General features: G+C 33.7%; 2 protein-coding genes across 4 annotated transcripts; one reads left to right on the plus strand and one right to left on the minus strand.

Annotated features, from left to right (window-relative positions):
* Positions 1-426: 426 nt before the first annotated feature.
* LOC126743676 (PHD finger protein 20) lies at positions 427-17,068 on the minus strand. 3 transcript variants are annotated; one of them, XM_050450881.1, is made up of 11 exons: positions 15,887-17,067; positions 14,162-14,537; positions 13,939-14,106; positions 13,625-13,884; positions 9,743-10,015; positions 9,542-9,691; positions 9,368-9,487; positions 9,188-9,304; positions 4,532-4,755; positions 3,159-3,310; positions 427-1,004 (listed from the first exon to the last, which is right to left on the minus strand). In XM_050450881.1, the coding sequence occupies exons 1-11, from the start codon at positions 16,782-16,784 to the stop codon at positions 518-520; spliced, it is 3,225 nt and encodes a 1,074-aa protein (XP_050306838.1). In that variant the 5' UTR covers positions 16,785-17,067; the 3' UTR covers positions 427-517. The 3 variants fall into 3 exon arrangements, with proteins under 3 accessions (XP_050306838.1, XP_050306836.1, XP_050306837.1); XM_050450879.1 differs by having other exon boundaries at positions 4,532-5,058; XM_050450880.1 differs by lacking the exon at positions 9,542-9,691 and having other exon boundaries at positions 4,532-5,058; positions 15,887-17,068.
* Positions 17,069-17,127: 59 nt separating this feature from the next.
* Positions 17,128-26,184, plus strand: LOC126743677 (dnaJ homolog subfamily C member 11). The gene is made up of 12 exons (XM_050450882.1): positions 17,128-17,426; positions 17,507-17,636; positions 17,895-18,150; positions 19,290-19,609; positions 19,678-19,773; positions 19,831-19,942; positions 20,388-20,504; positions 25,104-25,310; positions 25,377-25,495; positions 25,547-25,647; positions 25,723-25,852; positions 25,910-26,184. Exons 1-12 carry the CDS (start codon positions 17,355-17,357, stop codon positions 25,930-25,932), a joined length of 1,683 nt encoding a protein of 560 aa, XP_050306839.1. The 5' UTR covers positions 17,128-17,354; the 3' UTR covers positions 25,933-26,184.
* The last annotated feature ends 118 nt before the right edge of the window (positions 26,185-26,302 follow it).

A 26,302-nucleotide genomic window follows, 5' to 3' on the forward strand; every position in this document is an offset into this window, starting at 1 on the left:
AAAGTTTTCCCTGATTGAAGCTGGCAGAGATCATAACTCTTGATTAAGGTGATCACCTAAATTTAGATAATCCATCTAATTCTAGGTCAATTTCACTATTATCCAGTCTCTCTAAAATTATTGAGAAATTAGTAACAAATCGAATATGTTCCTTCTTGGATTCAAGGTGTTATGTAGTGAAAAATGTAACACAAATGATGCCATTATTAGGCTTTTGGAGAGCTTTTATTTTTAGTTATTTTAATAAAAATGCTCGCAATTTTGACTGTTTAAACGCTCTTAAAACGTTTCACCCTGACAAGTTTATCATAAAAAATTTGACAGAATTCTCAGTAAAAAATAGACCTTTACCTTTTAATGATCTTGAGGTTTGACTGCATAGTCAATATGGATATACTTTTGCAATTGCATAAAATAAAACTACACTAATAATCTACTTACTATATTACAAAATTGATAAGCAGTAACAAAAACAAAACACATAACTTCTAAACTAATCGAGATAAAATCTTTTTTTTTAAATCATAGGCAACTCGCTAAACTTCCTCACAGTATTTAAATCCCTGATGAGCATCTGAAGCGTCTGCCTCGTCCTTGGATAGTCGGCATCCGACTCCAAGTTGACTCCCTCCTCCAATTGATCCATTCTCCTCTCGAACTCGTCCAATCTCTCCTCCACCAGACTCTCCGCGTGAGCTATATGGTCCAAAAGATTCAACTTGCAATCATCGGAATCTATCGGAGCCTCCGGTTTAGGGATTATGGGCGCGTTACTATTATTCAACATCGGACCGTCTTCTTTTCCAGATTTCAAGATCATCATTAGCATCGGATCGCTCGCCGAGTCTCTCTTATCGACATCCAAACTGTTTTTAAGGTACTCGTGATCGGGATTTTCCAGTTTCGGTTTTATGTCACTCGGGTCGGTGGAATCGGATTTTTCGGGGAGTTTCGGTTTAGCCCACGGTTTTGACCAGAGGTACAGTTTTGGATGGTTCTTGGCCCTAACAACAAACAATTATTTACAATGTTGTTAAGAAACTTAATCAAGTTAATAAGTATAGTACAGTTCATTTGAATTTGAAATAAAAGAATGCAGCCTTTGCTATCGAAATTTTTTATCCATTTAAAAAGCCTATGAATACCAATACAGGGTGTCATTGAAATGGTGTAAAAAAATTCGGGGGGTGATAGTACTCATAAAAATTTAAAAAAAAGTTCCTATAACTATAGGGTGGAAAATGCATATTAAGGGAGTTAGGGGCACTGAAAGGGTAAATTTAAAAAACGGTTTTTTGAAATTGTAGGCTTAAAAAACGAGATAAAATTTCGAAAAAAAATCCTCTGCCATAAATTTTGACCCAAAATCAAATGGTGATACTGAAAAATAATTTGGAAAATCGGAAAGGGTAGTTTTTGCAAGGGTAGGGGGTTAATTCGTGAATAACTTTTTTTAGGTTATTTTCTTCGCAACGTGGGTTAATTTTTTAAAAACTACATACTTTTTCCTACAAAAAAGGTACTCTTGTTGCACATCGCCCAGAACGATGGTTTTCGAGAAAATTGAAGGCAAAAAGTTTGCTCTGATGGGCTGCTAACTGGTTAAACAACATAAACTTATGAAAGTTATGGGGTTTCAAAAGTAAACAAGTAGTTATTAAATAATTAATTGAAAAATCTAAATTTCATGATTTTTAAAACATCGTATTGCTTTAAAAAAACGAAATAAACCAATTACCAAAATTCCTTATTAAATGCATACTTATTTGATTCATTAGCCTAGTTTACACCGCGAGTACCAAATATTCAATACGCGGACCCAATCTCCTATTCTCAAACTCAACGTGCGCGAGTTGACAAGTTTACACGTAAATTATTCCAAATTTCATTATTATCGACTGTTCCAATCAAATTCGTACAACCCCAGGGATATTCCACAGGATACGCAGATCATGGAGAAGAAGAGCAGATGTCTGCATTAAAATGAATGGTGGTCACTTTGAACATTTACTATGAATGAATTAAGAAATGCATTATTTTATTAAGGAATTTTGGTAATTGGTTTATTTCGTTTTTTAAAGCAATAAGATGTTTTAAAAATCATAAAATTTAGATTTTTTAATTAATTATATAATAACTACGTGTTTACTTTTGAAACCCCATAACTTTCATAGGTTTATGTTGTTTAACCAGTTAGCAACCCATCAGAGCAAACTTTTTGCCTTCAATTTTCTCGAAAACCATCGTTCTGGGCGATGTGCAACAAGAGTACCTTTTTTGTAGGAAAAAGTATGTAGTTTTTAAAAAATGAACCCACGTTGCGAAAAAAATAACCTAAAAAAAGTTATTCACGAATTGACCCCCTACCCTTGCAAAAACTACCCTTTCCGATTTTCCAAATTATTTTTTAGTATCACCATTTGATTTTGGGTCAAAATTTATGGCAGAGGATTTTTTTTCGAAATTTTATCTCGTTTTTTAAGCCTACAATTTCAAAAAACCGTTTTTTAAATTTACCCTTTCAGTGCCCCTAACTCCCTTAATATGCATTTTCCGCCCTATAGTTATAGGAACTTTTTTTAAAATTTTTAGGAGTACTATCACCCCCCGAATTTTTTTACACCATTTCAATGACACCCTGTATATTGGACGCGATTTCAATATAATGTTGCAAGAGGTGGCAGAAAGGTACCCCCTTCCCGTTGGTTCTTTTAATTTGGAAATTAAGCCAAACGAAATTGGATGTTAACGCTGGCGCAGAGCGACTTTTTAAAATGCATTGAACACTCTTGGATCTCACGTGAATTGATGTCGTCCCAAATTCGACAATTTTGTCAGAGTTCTTGTGAGCGGCATGAAATCTACTATGTCAAACAAACAAAAAATTTATGGCACATAAAAATCTCCCCCGAAAAACTAAGGGAACCTAGAACTGAAACTTTACACTTTCTAATTGTGTTACTCTCGGAAGGTAAATTATTCAGTAATAAATATTCAGTATGACCTACGATTTAGTCACACGAACTATTCAAAGTTACCCAAAAAACTGCAAAATTTTTCGTTTTAATGCTTTCTGGACCATACAGACACCAGATTGACTGTACTAGCATAAAAATGTTCGTCACTATTTATAACAAAAAAAAAAAAGAATAACTTACTTTGCAACTTTTAATTTGACAGCCAAAGTATGCATGTACTCCTTCAGTTCTAACAGGCCACCGGATATATCGTGACATTTTTTCAATTTATCGAAACGCTTCTCTAGCGATAACGAGTCTTTGCTATGGTAGGACGCTACCGGTAAAACTCCCTAAAAATAAATCGATTTGGTTTTCTGATAACTGAAGTTGCATGGACTCGAGTAACATTAACCTGGACGCGGATTCCGTGTACTGTTGAATTCCATAGCGACATGTCGCCTATAAAATTTTATATTCCGTGCACCGTTTGCTACACGACTTTCGCCCTGTTCTCGGTCGCTACGAAGACGACACCTCTTGACGTGTTGATTTCATCTTTTCTATACGACTTTCTTTGTTTTTTTTATATTTTGACATTGGACGGTTTTGTAAAAATTGTTAATTGTTTTTTTTTTGTTGATGGTACTTTGGGTATTTTTACTAAATACCCATACAAGGTAAAACTAATAATTTTTAAATTGTAGGAATTTAGTAGCACCTTTTTGAGCTTCTTAAATTTGTCTTGATATTGTTACGAGCGTCATTTTTGTTAGGTTTGTGTTGTTTTTATTTGCATTACATTTATTTTGGTTATTGTAGTTTGATTTTAGGTTCTAAAGGTGTTGTAGTTACGTTTTACGTTGTTATTTCTGTTTGTTTTTGTCATTTGTTAGGTTAGGAGGGCCCCAAATTTAGCTTAGGTAGGTTATATTTTTGTCTGAACCTATAATGTTTTGTTGTGTTGCTTACCTTAATTGTTTCTAATTAGTTTCATGGCTACTTTCTATAAATTTCATCTCAAAAATTTGGCATGTAACATATACATAGCGTGTTTCCTCGTTATACAAATACCTATTTATATTTTAGATGTTTCCTTTCAATATAAATAATATTGGTAACCAAATTTGGGTGCCTTTCACATATTTGCAAAAAAGTTTCCCAGTGCAAGGGAAGTCACCCTCATTATTTTGTGGTAGTTATTTTATTTGGCCGAGTAAATATCGAATTAGTAAATTGCGAGTAAATATTTTTGAAAGTAAATATCGAAAAAACAAACCATCACAGATCACATAACATACAAACTATTGACCAATACAAACACAATTAAAAAAATATTCCTAGATATTTAGTAACAAAGAAAAAATACCTAGAATTTGCTCAAACATTTTCAGAATGAATAGTATCCAAAATGCCACGTGTTGATAAATCCCGACTTTTACCGAACCGGTAACGATGGGTACACAAAATACATATTTGGTTGACTTTAAAAGTGGAATTCAACACTAGAACTCGACATGTTGAAAGCGACAGAACACGGAATCCGCGTACTCTGACTGAACTTTAAACCTTACTTGTTTCAACCAATCCTGATCGTGCAGATAGCGCGTGCCCCGCCTCTCCTTGGACGGATTCTGGCAAATGTAGCAGACGTACTTGTCCGGCACCTCGCTCTCCGTCTGTATGTTGTTGCAGTAGGCGTGCTGCCAACAGAGACACAACTCGCACTGGATCATCAGTCCGTCCTCCTCGCTGTAGCCGCAGGTGCAATTGATGATCTCCTCCTGTTTCATCCTCTCTATTTTAATAATTTGGCCGCCTTCGATTATCACGCCGTCGAACTGGGTGACGGTCGGCGGACAAACGGTCGATTCCGCCATCCCAGGCGGGGGCGGTGCCAAATCGAAGGCGGAAGGAATTTCCGGAGGGGCGGAAGAAGAGTCCGCCAAGGTGCTCGTGTTCGATGTTGTGTCGGTGTCTAACGGGGGTGGTGGGGGTGGTTGGTCGGTGGTGTGAGGTGGGGACTGAGGTGGGGGTGGGACGTAAGGATTGATAAGTGAAGGTGGTTGTGGTTGTTGTTGAGTGGTACGCGGGTGTTTTCCTGAGAGAAAAATTGACGTAAGGCATTGATCAAAGCGAAGCGAAATATATATACAGTGTGACCCATTTGTTTTCGGGTCACCCTGATAAAAAGTTTATTTTTGGTGCGATTTTGCTCGGGTTTTTTTTAAATGTTAGGTCTAGAAAAACTGCATCATTATAACAAAAAAAAATTTTGCCATGCAAATTCCAAGGCCTACTAATGTCAGTTTTTAAGGGCCAAATTTTAGGAAACCATGCTAAGCATTTTTTTAGCAAAAAATTGTGCACACCACTGGATTCGGCATCCCCCAAAACGGCCTTACACCAAATTTCACCAAAAAATATTAAATAATAACAATTTTATGATTAAAAAAAAGAAATGCGCTTTACTTCTAAATTGTGTCTAAAAATTATTGAAATATTGAATTGTCACATTTGACATCTAACTGTCAAAAGTGGTAATAAAACGTGTTTAGATAGTATTAATAATCATGGAAAATTTAAATTTAAGAGAAAAAATTGAAATTGTTCGTCTTGTTGGTGGTAACACGTGTTCGATGAGAGAAGCTGCCAGAGAATTTAATATTAGGCATCCTGATAGACCAGTAAGTCTAAGTACTGTGCAAAGTGTTCATAAAATTTTCAATGAAACAGGATCTGTTTCAAATAATCTACTTAAAAATGAAAATTACATTTTGGAATATTTTAACGGCAATCTTCGAAGTAGTGTCAGAACGGCTAGTTTGGTCCTTAACATCCCCAGAGAAAGTATAAGAAGATGTTTGCAAAAAAATAACATAAAAGCATTTAAGCCAAAATTTTTGCACACCTTAGAGGATGGTGACCAGGCAAGAAGATTAGAGTTTTGCTATTGGCTTCAGGAAGAATATTTAAACAACAGAAACTTTCTAGATGAAATCCTTTTTAGCGATGAAGCCACTTTTACCACAAATGGCGTAGTCTCCAGTCAAAATTGCCGCCACTGGTCCGTGCAGAATCCAGAATTTATAATAAATGCAAGGAGACAGTATTCGCAAAAAATTAACGTTTGGTGTGGAATACTAAGCGACAAAATTATTGGCCCTTTTTTTTTAATGGTAATTTGAATACAATTGAATTTTTGAATTTTCTTGAGAATGAAGGCATTAGAAAATTTACCCTTAAGATATCATCTTAATTTGAAGTTTCAATTAGATGGTTGTCCTGACCATAATGCTCGTTTAGTAAGAGACTGGTTAAATCAACATTTTGAAAACTGTTGGATAGGACGAAACAATCTTTTCGTTGAGTGGCCACCGAGATCCCCTGACTTAACGCCACTCGATTTTTTTCTCTGGGGCTTACTTAAAGAAAAAGTGTACAAATCAAGACCTCAAAATTTAGAAGATCTACAAGTCAGAATAATCCAGGTTTGTTCAGAAATTACTCCAGAGCAAGTCCGTAAAGTTATTTTAAATGTAGGCAAAAGGAATGTAAAATGCATAGAAAACAATGGTGGATTAGTAGAAATTTCAAAAATTTAGTAGCGGTTAATTTTTTTATTTGTTGTTTTTATTTTATTTGTATTTAGTTTGGAATTGTTATTTGCTTGTATTATCTTTGTTCAATTTGTTTTTTTCATGGCTATCTACACATTTTTTAATGTAAATAAATGCATAATTTCCCTTTTTATTTTTTGTTATAAAATTGTTATTACTTAATATTTTTTGGTAAAATTTGGTATAAGGCCGTTTTGGGGGATGCCGAATCCAGTGGTGTGCACAATTTTTTGCTAAAAAAATGCCTAGCATGGTTTCTTAAAATTTGGCCCTTAAAAACTGACATTAGTAGGCCTTGGAATTTGCATGGCAGAATTTTTTTTTGTTATAATGATGCAGTTTTTCTGGACCTAACATTTAAAAAAAAACCCGAGCAAAATCACACCAAAAATAAACTTTTTATCAGGGTGACCCGAAAACAAATAGGTCACACTGTATATATTTATAGGGATGTAGTAGAATAGTGGAAAATGTGATTCTCTTATGCAGAGTAGGAAATGCCACTGCTTTTCACGTTCCAGCAGCATAACGATCCAAAACACTTAAATAACGTTTGAGTACTTGAGTGGACGGCCCAATCCCCCGATTTCAACCCGTTTGAGAGGTTGTGGAAGAAGGAGAACCTCATATTCAAAAACAAATATTTTCGAATAAACACTCATGGATAGATAGAATCAGTCAAGTTTGACAAGTCTTCTTGAAAACGTGATTCAACATTCGATTGCATCAATAAGATAATAGTTTAAGTAATTATTATATACAAATGTGTTACATGTTCTTTATTGTCATATGTGGGCAGGTTTTTTCTGCCCCAATCACTTGTAGCGCTCTCCTATGTAAGAAGAGACCTTACTTACAAATTTAAGGTTTTAAGAAGAACTGCTCCACCATGGGGGCCGATTACTGCTTCACTCAACCGCCTTCAATTTCTGCAGCGATTTTTTGTTGTAAAGTTAATTTAATTCAAGAGAAAACAACAAAGTTCAATTTTGATTTGCTGCGAGCGTTTCTTCCATCTTACAACTGAACGGAGACGATACCGCGAGACGGCTCAAAGGCGACTCGCCGAGAGGTGACGAGCACGAACTTAAAAATATACCTGGACTGCTAATGCATATGGCCACGATACCCAAAAATGACCACTGCATGGTGGCCGCCATTTTTATAGTGATTGTGTCCTTTTGATGTTGGTCACTCTGAAAATTTTTAGTGTTGCCAACAAAAAATATATTAAATAACGATAATGAAGTTGACATTTGACGTGTGAGTATAGCGGATTGCCTAGCTTGTGACGATTTGTAAACGACGCTTGGGTATATCGTCTGGAACAGGCGATGTATCTTTCTCCTTATTTAATATGTGAATAATGTATCACCATCTTTATTTAAAGGTATTTGGTTCAGTTTCTCAAAACCGAATTATTGTGAATTGTCCGTCTGTGTTGTTTATAATAGAATAATATATTGAGTTGTTGACAGAATAATATATTTTTTCTAAATAAACCCTTTATAATTACAAACCCTCATAAAATCATCTACATTTTGATTCTTATATATGGTTGTACTTATTAATGTGGAAACGCTGTACATGGAAGGAAAGTAAAACTCGTAATAGTAAAAATAGAAAGAAATAGTAAAAAACACTTATTAGTGTTTTTTTTAACTGAATTTGTTAAGTAAATACAAGCAAAAATTGAAATGAATACCATGATTTTCATGGCATTAGGATTTATAAGATTCAAGATTATCAGAATGATAAAACAAATATTTTAAAGTGCACGCATCTATTCCAAGTTGATTGAAACTTTGTCTCATTTTAGGTGAGGATTACTTTCATAAATTTTAACGAAATTCTTAAAGAAGTACCAGAAAAATCACAGATCTAACGCAACGATCTTAAATTCTTACCTTTATGTAACTTTCTATTTTGTATTTTTGTAAACATAACCTCTCAAAAACTTTAATTGTTTTGTTTCCCTACAGTTGGCACAATTAAAATTTGTCAGAGTGACCAACATCGAAAGGACACAATCACGCAAAATGGCGGCCCCCTAGTAGTGGTCATTTACTTTTCATTGAATTGGCAGTCCAGGTATATTTTTAAGTTCGTGGTGACGAGCGACTGACACAAAGGACAAAGGCGCCACGCTGGTGGAGGTTATTTATAGAACATCAAAAGGCTGGTAGCGGCATGGTAGAAAAGCGACGTTGCCGCGGATTAACTTATTTTAAATTGTGTTGAATTTACAGTTTTTATCCGTTGTAGAATTACAACATCATATATAAAACCAAAATAATGTTGAATACTTTTTAATTGCTTTACTTTTGTCAAACTGATTTTCGTCAATATTTATAATTATGAATGTGTTTATCATGATGTGAAAAATTATTTTAATATTAGAGATAATACTTATTCATTAACCGTATCCAAAAATCACCCAATAGCTTTTTTTCTTCGACAAAACGAGAAAAAAAACACTTTGTTGCTTTCCTTTTACCCGATAGTGTATGTAATTTTTGTGATTGGGTGTAAATAGAAAAAGTATAAATCCGTATAAAACTACAGCAGTTAGCAACCAAGAAAACAATAGCGACAAAGCCTTACTCTCACCTTTCAACGGATCAGAATTATCCAAAGAATTCCTTTTTCTTTTTGACGCTGGTTTTTCTTCAGGCACACTGGACGTGCTTGGAATTGAATGGCGCACCGGTAACAGGGTCTTGATACCTGCAAACGAGATTGACGATATATATATTATAAATTTTATTATTGAAAATAATTTCTTTATACCATAGGAGGGCCTCGAGGAACACAAGTTTTTAATATTGATATCGTCCCTCATGGAAAGTTCTTCATTTTTCCCAAGTAAATCCTTCAATTTTATGTCGGGATACATGCTCGCAGGTAAACCTAAAACCATCGATTTAATAAAATAAGTGTGATGAGGTTAATTAAGTGCTCTACCAGACGGTAAAGGTTGAATGTCATTAGTAGAATCCATTGGCTTTGAATTAAGTAGTTTAATAATTTCAGAGTCTTTCGTTCGAATTTCAGTTGCGTCCGCGGGATTAATCACATCCCCTTGGGTTGTCAATTTGGCTGTTTTGGACGTCACTGAAACACGCCCCTTTTAAACGATTTTCACAAAAAACCCAAATTTTTTACCGATTTTTTTAGGTTCGCCGCTTTTCGGTCCAGGAGATCGGTCCAGGTTTTCACCGACCGTTCGGGCATAAGCCAAATCGGCCACGTTCGGGGTCGACTCCAGGTATTTCGTGTATTCGGGATGATAATGTTTCACGTGCATCAGAGCCAAGTTTTCGCGACGGAAATTTTTGTCGCAACCTTCGATCGGACACTTGTACGCGTCATTTTCGAAGACGATCTTTAACGCCGATGAGTTCCCTTCTTCTTCTTCTTCTTCTTCTGAAACCGGCTCTAGAATTTTTAAGATAACAACAAAAATTAAATTATTGAAATCTAAGAATAATTTAATTTTAAGTGAAGATAAAATTCTTGTTCATTGCATGATTAAATCTTGTTTCTTGCCTCTAGGGATAGACAAACAACTAAAAAATTACTCCAACCAATTAATAACTATCGAAAATTTGTCACACCAAAAGTTCTAACCATAGGACTATTAAACTTTTGTTCCAAACTCATTTTTATCCTCACTCACACTTTTACCATTATTTTTATTTTATTAGTTAACTTTTTACTCTACAATCTTAAATTTTTTATTATTATATTTTTTTTTTCTTTCTTCACCTTAATAAAAAATGGCTGAGATCAAGTGTGTTTCGTGTCAAAAAACCGTATCCGATAAGGATAAACATAAACTTCGTTGCAGCGGCGAGTGTCGCCGGAATTTCTGCATGAACTGCACCGAGCTGGACAAGACAATGACAAAAGCGCTTTATCAGCAGAAGTGCCACAATGTAAGATATTTTTGCAATGTCTGTGACTCTCCGACACTCAAATACTTGCACGACAAAGTCTCTCATCTACAAAAAAGTCAGATCCCCCTTGAAATTGTTGAAGCATTGGGAACGTGCCTAAAAAAGAACAACGAACTGTTCCCTGTATTATCTGAGCTACCATGACTCGAAATGGAAGACCTTATACGATAAAATAGATGAACTCCTGAAAACGGAAAAGAAACCTTATTCCATTCTATCAGGGAAATGAAGCAAGGCATTTTTAATCTCTCTTCTATTCTCCTGGATAATCATGGAGATTCTGTTAAGGTCCAGATACACGACTCATCAAGGGAAGAGCTCGCAAAGGAAATGGGTGATCTCCGAAAAAGTGTTAACCAAATGGCACTTTCCATCGACAATTTAACTTCTAAGGGAAACACGTGTAGTGGAAGTAGCCTCCTGAAACCAAAAAAATCCAGTTCAACGCAGACCGAGCATTTGGAAAACCCTATAGATGTGAAGATTCCCATAAACAAAACCACTCCTCCACCTTCCAAATCTTTTGTAAAAAAGGAATGGGAATACGGTTGGTTGTGTCTAGGATCCCCTCATCCTATACGGCAAATTAACTTGCACACTACGTCAACGAGAAACTTAAAACCACGGACTTTGTTAGATGCTTTCCTATGCTGAAGAACAAGGACTGTCCAGACTCAGACTTCAAAGTTGGCGTGCAAAAAAAGGAGCACCTAAAAACTTTAAAAGGCCCAACTATGTGGCCAGCAGGTACAATTGTAGATGGCTACAAGTTGAATGCTTTAACCCATCCAGATTATACTCGGATATATTACATATAAGCTTTTACAAAGTATGTGTAATAAAATCCCATAATTATAATCTATCTCAGTACATTTTAAGGTGCACCTAGGTAACCAAATACCTGTATGTGCAAAAAATCAAAAACAATTTTATAAAAATAAATATTTAAACAAAATATGTCCCATCCACTAACTATTGCAAAGTTTCCATTTAACACCCAATAAATAATTAAACATAAGAAAACAAAAATCTTTCACGATCACATATGAATACCTAAAGCTATGAAATATGAAAATTAATTAACAGTAAGTAGTTTTTTAAATACATGTAAATGATCATAAATGTAATCCCCAGATATTTTACAAAATTTTTTGACAACTTTTGTATGTCTAATATATGGTGGTAATAAGTTGTACAGTTTGGGTGCGTGGTAAAAAATTGATTTTAATTTCATAGTAGTGGCAACAGTTGGAATTGATAAGTGTCTATTTACATTTAATCTAGTCTGATACTGATGATTAACAAACTTCTTAAATTTATTCGACTTGTGAACATATATACAGAGCGACCAACAGTATAATGTGCGTACATCAAAAATATTTCTGGAATAAAGTAATGCAGTAGAAAATCTTTTGTTTTTTTTTGAAAATAACTTTTAAAATGTAGTTTTGGGTAACATTTAAAGAAGTCAATGTGTTTTGGTATATCCCACCCCAAAGAATTAGACCATACCTTAGTAATGATTCCACAATTGCTTTATAAATCGAAATCAAAAGTTGTTTATTTAATATTTCCCTGAGCACATAAAACCTGTATATTAGTTTTCAAATATTTTTTGATAGTCTAAGGATGTGGTGGTCCCACGTGTTTGTCAATATAGATTCCAAGATATTTTGTAGAGTGAACTTCATGAAGTTTATCCATAAGACTATCTATGTAAATACTATTAAATGATGGACGGTTTGCAGCTGTGAGGGAAAATGCTATATAAATAGTTTTAGTGATATTTAATGATAATTTAAATGAGTCTAGCCAGTGTTTTATTTTCTTTATACCGTTTATAGCATGTTCCTTCACCAAATCCCATGTTTCCCCATAGAAAGTTACTGCTGTGTCGTCAGCATAAGAGATAGTACTACCGTTTTGTATTGACATATTGGTTAAGGAATTTACATATGCTACAAATAAAATTGGATCCAGAACAGTCCCCTGAGGGATGCCCATTTTAATTTGAAGGGGTTCACTTATAGTATTTTCAACTTTGACGGATTGCTCTCGATCCATCAAATAATCAGCAAAAACGTCTAACACGGTTCCCCTTATCCCATAGGATTCTAGGACTTGAAGCAATTTGTTATGAGGGACCGTGTCAAATGCCTTGGCTAGGTCTAGAATCTAGATTCACCAACATCAAAGATTCAGCCACCACCAGAAGCCACTGCTACGCCAGAGAGATCTTTAAGAATTGCTTCAGACAAGGAAGCAATCGTTGCGAGTAATTCCCTTGCACGGGAACCCTCTAAAATAATAACTAACTATGGAATTAGAGGAACACCTCTCGAGTGGTTCATGTCATACCTGAACAACAGGAATCAGTTTGTTAGGGTTGATTCGATGACGTCTTCGTGCAAGCCAATAGAATGCGGGGTACCTCGAGGCTCTCCCTATTTTGTTTCTTCTAGTTATAAATGGTGGCTCTTCGTAAAACCATATCTCGTGACCTAAACACCATTAAATCGTGGTGCGATTCAAATCTTTTGTGCCTTAACTTCTCAAAAACTAGAGCATTATCATTTAGCGGTGCGTTGCAACCTTTTGTAATTAATAACAACAGAATGGAGGTCGTCGATTCCGTAAAGTTCTTGGGACTGATGGTAGACAACTCTTTAAAATAGGATATCCACATCGATTACTTATCCAAAAAATTAAGTTCTGCATGTTTTGCTCTGAGATCAGTATCCAGGGAGCTAAGTTTGGCAACGGCTATAACAGTTTATTATGCGTTTATTATGTTGTTATGATAATGTACATAAATAATATTCGTATGTTATTTAAACAAATTAGTAGTTTGCTAATAATGTTTTTGTAAACAACTGCTTTTTTTGCTCACTTTGTATACAAGTGAATGTATATATATTTTATAGAGTTTAAGGAAATATGACCTCAAACAATTTATAAAATTGTTAAGTTTTTTGTATGTTTTGTTGTATTTGTGTATATTTTGTTTATATGATATATTTAAATAATAGCTTTGTCGACAAAATTTTAAATTTTATGATAATAAAGCATTGATTGATTGATTGATTACCTTGTTTAACTTCATCCACGATCGCTTCTTCTGCTATAGTTGACTCAGCCAGAGGCTCCTCTTTATTTTGAACTGGGGCATCTGTAGACGGTACCACATCTGTTACTTTGACCTTTGATTGTCTATTTTTCACCCTTTTCTTCCTAGAACCGCTGCGATATAGACTAAAGTCAAACATGTCTAAGCTGACCTCCAGTTTGGGATGAAGCTCAATGTAGTTCTTGATCTCATTTTTATTGCGAAATTTTTTCCCATCAGGCCTAAAACAAAACATTATAAATACCTAAAAAATATCTTTAGAAAATTACATTTACGCCATAATGATAGTATCCCACTTTCCAACAGAGTTGCCATGGATTTTTTGAGTTAAATGCTTTGCCCAATCCTGCGGAAGTCTAGGATCTGGCACAATGTAGGACGTCCTTAAACCATCTGCTCCCTCTATAGCAGATTCAATACCCACAGGTTTGCCATCCTGCCAACTAAAATATTAATCCTCATAACGACTAATTCTTTATGAATCATGTAGATATTCACCTTGGATGCCATTTGATTTTCGGCTGAATAATTTCCGGAACTGGCCCTTCATCTTGCGATGCCGGTGAGTCACAAATTTCATCCACCAGTGGTTTTGTAACGGTGGGGCTGGTTTTCCTCTTCTTCTCGCTATTACCACTTTTGGGCCTTTTGTTGGTCTTAGTCACGGTAAACAATTCGGCTACATTGAGTTTCCTCTTTTTCTCCCTCCTGTCTTGTTTGGTGCCCTGCACAGGGTCAAACAGGGGTGAGGCATTAAGAGGTCTATATTCTACAGAGGGAGACGCAGGAGCCGGTTTTGTTACCGACATTTTCGAAATTCTGGCACTACGTAGCAGTTTTATGAAACCATCATCAAAAAGGACTTCATACATGTCTGCAAATTGAGGAAGATCAAAAGATGTAGGTATATTTAAAAGCATATTGTCCATAAATGTTTTATTTTAATTTAGAAGTTTATAAATTACATTCTAATACAATAAATTCCATATTTGGGATCACATTATAATATTCCAGATTGCAATATGGAAAAATGAAGAATAAGGTTTAATGGGACAGTGTAAACATACCTCTCCAACCAATGTTTTATCAAATTGTTTTAAGGTTAATGATACTTGTCAATTTAACTTTCTAAAGAACTCTAAGATTTACTTTTCTCAAGCATTAAAGTGTTAGTTGTATCACAACCTAAGGATAATAAATCAAGTTTCTATTGGTGTGAACAAAACAATCTTCATTTAAATGTTAAGAAATGTTGTGTTATTAGTTTCACTCGCAGGATCAACCAGTTTCAATTTAATTACTTCATTAATAATGAGCCACTGAATTATGTTGCATCTATTAGGGATTTGGGAATTATTTTTGATGAGAAACTCACATTTATTGATCATATTAATTCAATTTCTGTAAAAGCATCAAAATTGCTAAGGTTTGTTATGAGAAACTGTTCATATTTCTCAGTCTCTTCAACAAGAAGGGTTTATTGCTCCCTAGTAAGAACTATATTGGAGTACTGCTCTGTAGTTTGGTCTCCATACCACCAGATTCATATCGATGCTTTAGAAAGAGTTCAACATAAATTCCTGAGATATTGTGCTCATAGAACTTTAACTGTCATTGAGAACCATGACTATTCTTATATTGAAAGTCAATTATCTATTCCGACACTGTCGCAACGCCGTAATATTTCTGGTGCTAGTTTTATATATAAGATCGTTAATAGGCTTATTGATTGCCCTGATCTGTTGGGTCGCATACGATTTAATGTTCCTCATCACGGGTTGCGCCATAATGTAACCTTTAACATTCCATTCCACAGAACATCCTATGGATTTAATAATATGAATTTGTTAAACAATTCGAATATTGATGTGTTTAACATAAGTTCCTTAATGCATCTAAAGAGGTCACTTACTTCATAATTGTGCACAAAAATTTTGTATTTACATTCTTGCATATAAATTATTAAGGTTGTTTCTAGTATATGTAGTATAGGTGTTTTTTACTTGAGTATTAATTTTTTAAGTAGGTTTAGATTATGACAATTGTTTATGTAAATATTATTGCTTTGTAAAATTTACAATAATTGGGGTTTTCCTGTATTATAAATAAATAAAAATAAATATTAAGTGACAAATTACATTGAAATAAGTTAAATTAAATTAAGATGAATTATGTGAATTAAAAAAAATTGAGAACAATTACGAGTAAAAAACTTTCCCTTACCGTTGTCTAATGCTTTGGTAATCTGAGCTGGAAACTTCCTGTTATCGCACCAATAAGCCATACATCGCTCCCCAATCTCAAATTTCTCAGCGACTTTTGGTTGCACAGGTCTCAATCTTGGACTAGCCATTGGAATCCACTCCTTATATTTATTGCTGCTTTTCTCAAAATGAATTAGGACTTCGCTCTCCTCGTAGTCCACTTCATTAACTTTGGCTGGTTGCCACACACTATTGTTGTCAAGTACTTCTATGCGAGACCCAATATTGAAACTGATTGGTGTGGCTGCCGGAGTGTTTTGGGACATTTGGTGTTGATCGAACGGATCTGTTTGGGGCACAGATATTTCTTGTTTCGAATCCGACTCTTCTGCCACTTCAGATTTAATTTCATGTTTTAAGGTATCTAAGAGGGTTTCGTTTATGGGGGCTGATGGTCCACCATCAGGGGCATCCTCAGTTTCCTGTTTAATTTCTACTTTAACATCAGCTGCAGGTTGAGAAACTTCTGCAGCATTTCCTAAAAGTTTCTTTTTCCTTTGTTTGGGGACACTTTTAGTTTTTTGTCCTTTTTTAGGCGCTACCTCGACTTCCTTTTTAATGGTGACTTCTGCTTTGATTGCATGCAATTTTGACTTGTCCCAAGGAAACACGCTGGGTAGAACTCCTTGGCGCAGCATATACTTTTTGCCTTTGAAATTGCAAAAGTCGGCCCTAAGAAAGTGTCTAGAGCACACATAGAGCACTTTGGAGGTGTTTTCTTCCTCGGGGATGCGACACAGGGAAATCCACTTGGGTCTGATGTCGGTATGCAGGGGCACCTTATGATATGTGACGCCCGCATGTTCTCGCTTCGTGGAATCTGAACCGCAGTTTTGTACACTGCACTTTCTACCCATTATGAAGGGAAATTGCACTTTTTAAGGCTTTTCTTTCCAAATTGGGCGTTTGTTTACTGGTTACTAAGTGTATTGTGGTTATGACAGCCCAGTGAAGTAAATCAGCTTTTTCTTTTACCTTGTAGTTGGCTTGTATTTTGTCTTATGACGATAACTTTTGTTATAAATTAATAATTTATTGCTACCCACAGAACACAAATATATATATACCTCTAGTTGCTACCTAAAAATTATGATTTATAACACAGAAATGTTGTCAACACAGAAATTCAACTTTGTTGCTACAATGTACATAGGGATCCTAACCTATAAGCCTCAGTCAAGAAGACTGTCAATGTCAAATGATGTTTGTTGTGTTGCATAAGCGTCAGGGGTTTTCCGATTCTCACCCATTTTTTTTTATCCTAACCACGAAATTTTTGTTAAATTAAATATTCGTGCAGGAATATTATTTTAATTAAAAATGTGTCCGCTTCCCCTATTCCGATAATTAGTATTTTAAATATTTATGACAACAACTATTCGCATTTATTGACGTTTAATTGAGGGGCTCCACTTAACCTCAAAACGATGGATTTTGATTCTGACGAGGAAAACATTAGTGAAGAAGACTATTATAGCTTTTTGAACGTTCCTAAAGAGGTATTTGTATATATCCATAAAGCCTCCAAAAAGGTTTTATCGATTACATTAATCAATAACATTTAAATTTTAAATTCCAGGCTTCCAAAGAAGAAATCAACAATGCCTATAGAAAGTTTAGTCGCATGTACCATCCAGATAAACACAGGGAGCCAGAGCTTAAAGCTAAGGCCGACATTATGTTCAATAAGATCAAAAAGGCTTATGAAGGTACCCTGTCATAAAAAATATTCAAATTTAAACAGGTTTTATTTGCCATATATTAAATTATACAATCAATTTTTTGATAGTAGAATGTCCCTCAACCATTAGTCTGTACCTGTAAACATATTATGAGGCAGATGAGACAACCTTACTTTAATTAAAAAAAAAAATATATAAATAAGAGAAAAAAGTATACAGATATATTTCTAATATTTAACTAGGTATATAAATACCTACGCTCTACATAATTTATATTTTTTTTAGTGTTATCAGATCCTCATAGACGTGCCATATATGATTCCCTAGGTACAAAAGGTCTGGAAACTGAGGGCTGGGAAATTGTGTCGAGAACAAAAACCCCTGCAGAAATTCGAGCTGAATACGAACAGCTCGCAGAAGAACGAGCAGAGAGGAGGAAAAAACAGGCCACAAATCCTACCGGGAACATCACAATTGCTATTAACGCTACTGATTTATTTAATCCGTATGATGAGGATCTGTTCGAGGATGAATATGACAGGTGAGATACTTTTCAAACCAAGTCAAAACATGTTTTATTATCATAAAATACGGTGATTAACAATTACTTAATCTGAAAAAAAATAATAATAGGTAGTAAATAAAATGCTTCACTTTAAAGAGTGATGCAACATATCTTTTGAAGCCAATCAAAATTTGTGCAAACTTTATATTAATTGGGAGGTGAAAAAGTCCTAATAGTTAAATAAATAAGAGAGTTCTTAGTCAATTCACTGGTGGAATATTGAAGTCTGGTATTATAGGAGAAGTAAAAGGAGTCCTGATAAGGATTAGATTATCTGTCAGTTTTTCTACTATTGAATAGTAAAATTGATTAAATTCATTTGTGTAAATTGGGTATTGTTTGGTTTTCATCTAAGTTCATAAATAATACTTCAGTTTTTGTTGGGTTTGTGTGTATTTGTTACTGTTGTAAGTTCACTTAAAAAATGACATAACCCACTCAAAAAATCCCTCAAAAGTTGTCTGGAATGTTGTATAGCAGTTCAAAGGGCAGGATACAGCAAAAAACAGGCAGTCAATTATTAATAAATATAAAGCAGGACATTAACAGGACAAATTTAAAAATTCTTTATGACATAGAGTCTTAATTTTCAAGTAAACTATGCTACTGCTCAAAAACATTAAAAAAAAATCTTTTTTATTCAACCTCACTTTGATGAAATAATCTCCATTCTATTAAATCTAAAAAATCTGTGAGGCAAGATGGGATTCCTATGTCCGTTATAAAATTTGTCAGTATTGAATTAGTAACTAGCCCACTAAGCATTAAGCTTTGCATTAAATCTTAATTTAAGTGAATAAGGTCGAGAAACTATCCCATTGTGTCTCGGCCTTTCTTGGGCCTTTAGCAGTGTGGATTCAAATTGGTACCAAAACAGTTAAAACTGTCTCTTAAACATGTCATTAAAATAATCTCATAATCATTGACAAGTCAGAAATATAATAGTCACATAAATGCACTAAATTCCTACACAATTTACAAAATGGTTTAGTTATTACAACAATTACAGAGTTTATAAGTAATAAATAAGAGATTTAAAGAAATTTGTCTCCTCTGACATTTAACTTTTATCCTAGCAAATTTTGAATATGGTTTTATAAAGTTATTCATTTTAGTGGTATGCTCGGGAGATTACCCAATATCGAAGTGTCCTCGATGCAGTTCACCCAAGGAGTAGATTTTCCTTTAACCCAAAAGGACACCTGCACCCTCTCCGGGCAGTTGCACACGCAAAACGGCACCGGAGGTGGTGGTGTGAACATGAGCTGGCGCCATTTATTTTCCCATAAAAGTTGGGCCGAAATCGAAATGACCGCCGGAAGTGGTCCGGCGATATCTCTAAAAGGGTTTAGGACATTAACGAAACGGTTTTTCTGGAACGGCGGCACTGTTCTGCAATTTACTCCCGAAGGAGTCCGGCCTGGTATTATGTCAAGTGAGGAGGTTCATTGAAGTTTTAAAGCGATTTAATTGTTATTATTATTTTTTTTGAATTTGTTTTAGCATTGGCGATGCAGATAGATAAACATTCAATAGGTTACATTTCTTATCATGGGGGCATTAGGTCGATATTTTCAACGCAAATTATTAGGGATACTGGTAAGGCAGCGACATTTATGTTTAGCGGATATCATAAACTTTTTTTTTTTGTTTCAGAAAATAATAGGTTTAATTTTTCAATACAAGTAGGAGTACCACATTCCTTTTTTCAGTTGCAATACACCAGAAAAATGATGGCCCAAGAATTGAAATTAAGGCTGGCAATCAAGTAAGAATGCGTAATATTCATAAATATTTAAGAAAAGTTCAATTTCATAATGATCCTGAGAGGTAAGATGCGCTAGAAAGTGACAAAGTGGACTTTTCACCCCCTTTTGAGCATATAAACCGATCTGAGTCCCGTGAATCTTTGACGATCTTACACATTATACATTTATCTTTTTTTTTTTACATTTATCTTTACTTATTTTTTAATGAAATTTATCAAAAAGATGCTTTTTTTTCTCAATCTGTTTTGTTATGATTAATTTTGGTAATGTGTGTAAATTTTATGTAAAGTGTTTTAGAAGTTATGTTTGTTTGAAATTTAAAGTGAATTTGGAATTTTTTAGTTTTTAGGATGCTTGTACACAAGATTTTGTTGTCTTACGTAATATAGCACATTTTTCTTTCTTTCTTTCTTTCTTTTTCAACAATTTACGTAATATTTTCAGGATGGGTACTTTTGGTGGAGTGGTGGAATATGGAGCGGAAAAGCAAGTGTCGAAGCACAGCAATTTGTCATTTTCTGTTGTCTGTGGGGTGCCCGCCGGAGTAAAGTTAAAAATAAGGTAAATTAGAATTTGAATAGTTTATTTGTCGCCAAAGGAATACAATATATGAAAAATTAGATATTAAAAAGAGATGGTTACTAAAAAAACTTATACTGTATAAATCAAAATAATACAAAAAAAAATCTTTTACTTACCCTATCTATCTTGGGTAACTTAAAGATTTTTTATAGATAAAAACTGAAAAAACACAAGAGTTAATAAATACAGAAAAAACGAGAACACTATAGTAATTAAATAGATAATTTTTAATATTTATGGACAATCTCTGAACTGATGATACTACACACCAAAATATGGTAATTGAGCTTAACAGGGTATTTGAAGTTGGAATTTTCATTTGAAATTTCCTAATAATTTTATGATTTTAAGCAGTATCCTCTTGCAAATTGGCGATTTTATGTGTTTTGACATGAAAATTATGTTTCTTATTTTAATTATAATTAATAATTAATTTCTATCATTGATACCTTACAGAAAATATTCCAGTTACTTTAATTAGGGTTTCACTTGAAGTGAGGTAATTCCTAAGGAGTAAAAAATTTCATATATGGATACCGCTTATCTAAAGAGCACCAAGCGACATTTCCTCGTTTGGAGAAAATTCAATTTGTATATTTCAAGCAATCCCGGAAATTGTATTGTAAAAATTTTGCAATGATGTTTAAAAAAATATATTCTATATAAGAGGTAAAATAAAGAGGATTTTATTAAAATTTCATAGGATCAAGGTGAAAAATGTCATTTTTGGTCTTTGGTTCCTTTTTGAAAAACTAAAAATTCAATAATCTGTTATAGTTGTCTGTTAGTTCCATATTGTATGATACAAATTATAATTTTAAGGTAAAATAAAAAGCAATTATAGGCAAAAATTTTAATTAGAGCTTTTGCAAAACTTTTGTTTTAAAACTTTTTTTATTTATATTAAAAAAATAATAATTTTCTTCAATTTCAGGTCCAAATCCTTCCAAGTCTTCTTCAAAATTTGCTGTTTGCGGTTTGGTGTTATAAAAGTTCTTACACGCTTCGGGAACTAAAGTCATGAGGCTTTGGATATCTGCTGCCTTTTTTTCGGAAATCGGTTTTCCCTCTGGATATAATGTTTTTAGATTTGCCCTAAAATCTCCATTTAAAGTTTTGAGTTTAATACCTTTAGATCTTTTATCTATTTTTAGCTCCCTGTAATCGACTTTGACGTGCGAGTGTTTAAAAAAGATGCTATAAGGATTTTCTTTTTTGATTTTGATTATTCTAGCATTTACCTAATCAACCTTTTCACCTGTTTCAAATACCTTTCTGTTTGAGATAGCCTTCTCAACATCCTCAATAGAGAAAAAGTGATGGGTGTCCATTTCAGTTATTTTTTTTCTTGCTTGATAAAATAATTGATTTAAAATCATCTAAGGTACTAAGACACATAATTGGTGCTTCATAGCTCGTTCGATTTCTTCAAAATCAGTATGATTTGCTAAAAAAGCTGTGTCCAGGGATTAGGTATTTAAAATATATTTTTTTTAAGACTCTTATGTCCACTAAGGACAGCCTTTAAAAGAAGAATTATTTTAATATTACGATTCTGCCCACCGCATGAATCGAATCACATAATGAGTTCTTCAATATTTGGATCTAGATAATTTTCAATAATGTATTTTATGCGTGATCCAACCTGTTGTGCTCCTCGACCAGCGATTCCTTCTTTCCAGATAAAACAGTAAGGCAAATTTGTTGACGCACTATGTATTCCTTCATTGTACACAGAGAGCTGTCGTTTGTAGTATGTTACATTTGTGTAAGCTTAGTACTTTTTGCATGTCGTAACTAATAACGTCATGGGTCGCATTTGCTGTGGCGAAATCTACCTTCATTGCCTCACGTGCTTTTTTAGCTTTATTTAAATGAGCAATGTGTTCGAGATTTATTTCTTGTTTCAAAGTCTCACTTTTCTGGTTTTGTAGTTTTACTTGCTGGCTATCGCATACATTGCAAGTATCTTTTATTGGGCTTTCTTCTTAAATTGAAATTTTCATAAAATATTTTTTTGTAGATACTTAAACTAACAAAAGGATTATTTTCAGACAAGTATAGTGAATGTATTTTTGGAACTGAAAGATCAGGGTTTAAGTACTTTACATCTGATTTTTCCCTAGTGTAATGCGATATGTAGGTTAGGAACATAGCTATGAGACCAAGAACAGCATCCTTAGTAATTTCGGAAATTTTATTTAAACCTCCTGATTTGTTGCCCCTTTTATCATTAATGCAATCATTATTTAATTTTTTACTGCAGTATAAATTCTTTTTCGTCGAACATTTCTCGACATAACATAACTTGTGTAACCTCTTTTCCGACTGTTAGGAACTCGTTTTCTTTTTATTTCAATAACTTGAACTGTTGCTGCTAAAAATGCTGTTTGAACATCATAAATCCCAAAAATTTTTAAAAAGTTCAGCTCGTTTTTGTTGGTCCACTTTTTCCTGACATTTCATTTCATTCAAAGTTTTTGATTCGACTCGTCTTCCTGTTACTGAATAATGTGGCAAGTTAGAGTCCTTTAATTTTTTTCGTAGTTTAAAAGTTTGCTCTGGATATTTCCTATTTCTTCCTTTCTTTAGCCTCCTTTCACCGTTTTCCTTAACACTTCGTAGCTTTTCCTTTTTGCGTATTACCGCTAAAGGGTAATCCTCTTCTGAATCTGAAGAGGTAGTAATAATCTGTCTTTCAGGCTGTGGAATGTCTTCATCAGTTTGATCAGATGCTTCATTAATGTTTTCGGATTCCTGCAAGAGAACATTAAAATCGAAATAAGTTTTTACGCTTTTAACTACCCTTTATCTTACTACTTAAAATGTAAAACTCCAAAACTTACATCTATGTAATTTTCAGTATCTTGAAGAATAGCCACGTTAGAAGATTGACCACAATAATTTTCATAGGAGGTATTCAAGTTATTTGCATTAATAAGATAACTCTATACCTCATAATTCTTGTCTGGCACACCATCTTGGTTTATCAAGAGTGCAAATAGTATCATTATTCGTAGCAACATTAAATTTGTTGGCAGAAAAATCACTAGTTTCCTACAAGAAAGCATTAATTTAAAATATTATGATCAACAATCTATAGTAAAAATAATGTTATAGGATCGTCTTTCTAAATAAAACTAATTTTATTGCACATATCACACAAATATAGCACACAAATCAGGAAGACATTATCATGGTATATTTTTAATAGTTTTCGAAACCTAAGGTAAAAAATTAAAGTGAAATTAAGAAACTAAACGTAGAAATATTTTACTTTTATTTTATATTATAATATTATATCTGTCGTGTTTATGTAGCGACCTTAAGAACTAAATTACATTTTTACTTACGTTTTTCTCTGCAATTTGACTTATCTTAGTTTGGTTAGGTGAAATATTTTCTTTCAAACTCCTGCTATTGCTAATGTCATTGTAGTCCAAAATGTCAATACTATTGACTGGTAAAACTTCAACTTTCTATGAAAAAGTTACAAATAACTATATACTATATTAAATTTTAATACTACTTAATTAAACTTTTAAATTTACTTATTACTTACTTGAAAACTACTGCGGGCTAATTCCACCAACTTTTCACACCTGGTAAGATTTCTTTTCAACATTTTGATAAAAAAAATCTAAAACCATCAACCACCAACAAAAAAAAACTGCAGCACTTACACTGAACAAAATAATATATAAACCACACAACAGAATAATAACTTTGAGGTTAGAAATACGGGAAGAACCAAACGCCGCATATCGATGTCTATAGATTATCTAAACAGAACCAGTCGCTTGGATCGGTTTAGATAAACAAGAAAACTGTGTTTCGTTGAATGGCGTTTGGTTCCTTTTAGAGAAGCGGTATCCATATGAAAGAATCTTATAGCTCAAAAATTTTGACTTAGACTCAGATTTATTAGACCAGTCTAAAAGTGACATTTTCAGAATGCGATTTAACACAGTACATATAAAGACACCAGGATTTCTGGATATTTTTATTTTTTAAACATAACTTCCTGGAATAAAATTATAATTAATTCCAGATAGTAATTCCTTTGTATTTTTCTATCCTTATAACGTGATGTTCGAATATTTCTCACCCTTGAATTGGAATTTAACCGCAATTGCCTGGATTAAAGTTTAACAATTGATTTCAATCAGAATTTCTGTATATTTCGCTATCCTTAGAATAAAATTGTGTGGTACAAGAACAAAGATGTCTGGAAAAATTGTTTTTTTATATGAACAATGTAACAATCAATATTTTTTCTAGGAAAATTTGTGTTTTCAGTGTTTTAACTGCCTGGATGTTTTTTTTTTAATACTTGGCATAATAATTTGTTTCTATTAGGATTTCGTCCTTTTCTGTAAAAAATACTCGCAGAATTGCGTGAACTTCTGTACAATTCACAACTTCACCAACAGCATTGGAATTTATTTTAAATATAATCTTATTGATAAATTAATTTAACTTTAATCATTCAGTATATTGGCTTTGTAAAACTCAATAAGTTCTTATGATACAATATCTGGTGTATTATCTATTATCTAATATTATTATTATTGGTAGGTTGTCACGTGCAAACCAAGTGTATTCATTCCCAATTCACTTGTGTGAAGAAATAATGCCTTCCCCGGTGTTCTACGCTACTGTGGTGCCCCTTATTTTATATGTGGTGGTAAAAAAAGGGGTCGTAGAGCCCTTTCTTAAAGAAGAGAAATCCAAGAAGTTGGAAAAGCAAAAACAAAATAATTTTAATAAGCTGCTGGAAAAACGGTGAATAATATTCTTTACCTGGTGTTTAAAAAAATGGTAAAATTGTTTTTTCCTTTTGTCCTAAAGGAAAGAAGCGATGGCAGCCCAAGATTTAATGCAAGCAACTTATACGAGGATCAAGGAGGAGGAAGAAAAGAAAAAGGGTCTAGTCATTATTAAAGCGATTTATGGAAAAGTTATTAAGGGTAACAATAAAATTCCTTACTTTACATTATAAGTCAAAAATTTACGTTTAGATCATGGGGATGCAGAAATGTCTAGTGACGTCATAGATGTCACTGTACCAGTCCAGTGTCTCGTCAAGGATTCTAAACTGGTTATACATGAAAACACCAAGGTACTTATTTAGGAATTCATTTATTTATCGGTGAAATGATGATTTAGGTCATATTGCTTATTTTTTTTTTTTTAGAGCGACTTGCCTGGATTCTTTGATGCCGCTCTGGGAGAAGAAAAAATCTTACATGTAATCTACAACTACCATGATCAACCCCATGAAATTACCATTAAAGATAATGAGTCTCTAAGGTTACCGAGACCCGGTTAGTATTCATTTAGCTGTTTTGATTTTTTAATAATTGAGTTTTTTCATTTTTTAGCCCATAGGACAAGCGTCACCTAGCGTCGGTCCAAAGGTCCGCATAGTCACGTAGATAGACGTAATCTTGTGAAAAAAAAATTCAAAAAAAAAATCAGTTAGAAATAGATAATGAGTAAAAAAATACGTGATCGTTGAAATTGAATAATCGTTTGCGCGCTACTGTGTTCAGAGTGAATTATGTTGACTACAGTTTCTTTTTTTTTTTTTGTTATATTGAAAAAGATAATTTATTTAAATTTTATATGCAACAATAAAAAGAATTGTTGATTGAAATCGAGTTTTTTTTTTTGGGACGGGTGAAAATCGGAGTGACGCTATTTTTGAGCACAAAAATGCAGTATCTCAAGTATAAGAGCTACGACCTTGCTCGTTGGATGGTCTCGTTGAATTC

The sequence above is a fragment of the Anthonomus grandis genome, chromosome 13 (assembly GCF_022605725.1).
Source record: "Anthonomus grandis grandis chromosome 13, icAntGran1.3, whole genome shotgun sequence".
NCBI lineage: Eukaryota > Metazoa > Arthropoda > Insecta > Coleoptera > Curculionidae > Anthonomus > Anthonomus grandis.

Bases quoted from the DNA above. Each gene is read 5' to 3' on its own strand.
- LOC126743676 (XM_050450879.1), bottom strand. From the start codon at position 16,784: ATGGGTAGAAAGTGCAGTGTACAAAACTGCGGTTCAGATTCCACGAAG. The intron at 14,107-14,161 runs GTGAATATCTAC...TTAATATTTTAG, and splicing joins AAAATCAAATGGCATCCAAG to TTGGCAGGATGGCAAACCTG. The intron at 9,305-9,367 runs GTATAAAGAAAT...TCTCGTTTGCAG, and splicing joins TTCCTCGAGGCCCTCCTATG to GTATCAAGACCCTGTTACCG.
- LOC126743677 (XM_050450882.1), top strand. From the start codon at position 17,355: ATGGATTTTGATTCTGACGAGGAAAACATTAGTGAAGAAGACTATTAT. The intron at 17,637-17,894 runs GTACCCTGTCAT...TATTTTTTTTAG, and splicing joins GATCAAAAAGGCTTATGAAG to TGTTATCAGATCCTCATAGA. The intron at 25,648-25,722 runs GTACTTATTTAG...TTTTTTTTTTAG, and splicing joins TTATACATGAAAACACCAAG to AGCGACTTGCCTGGATTCTT.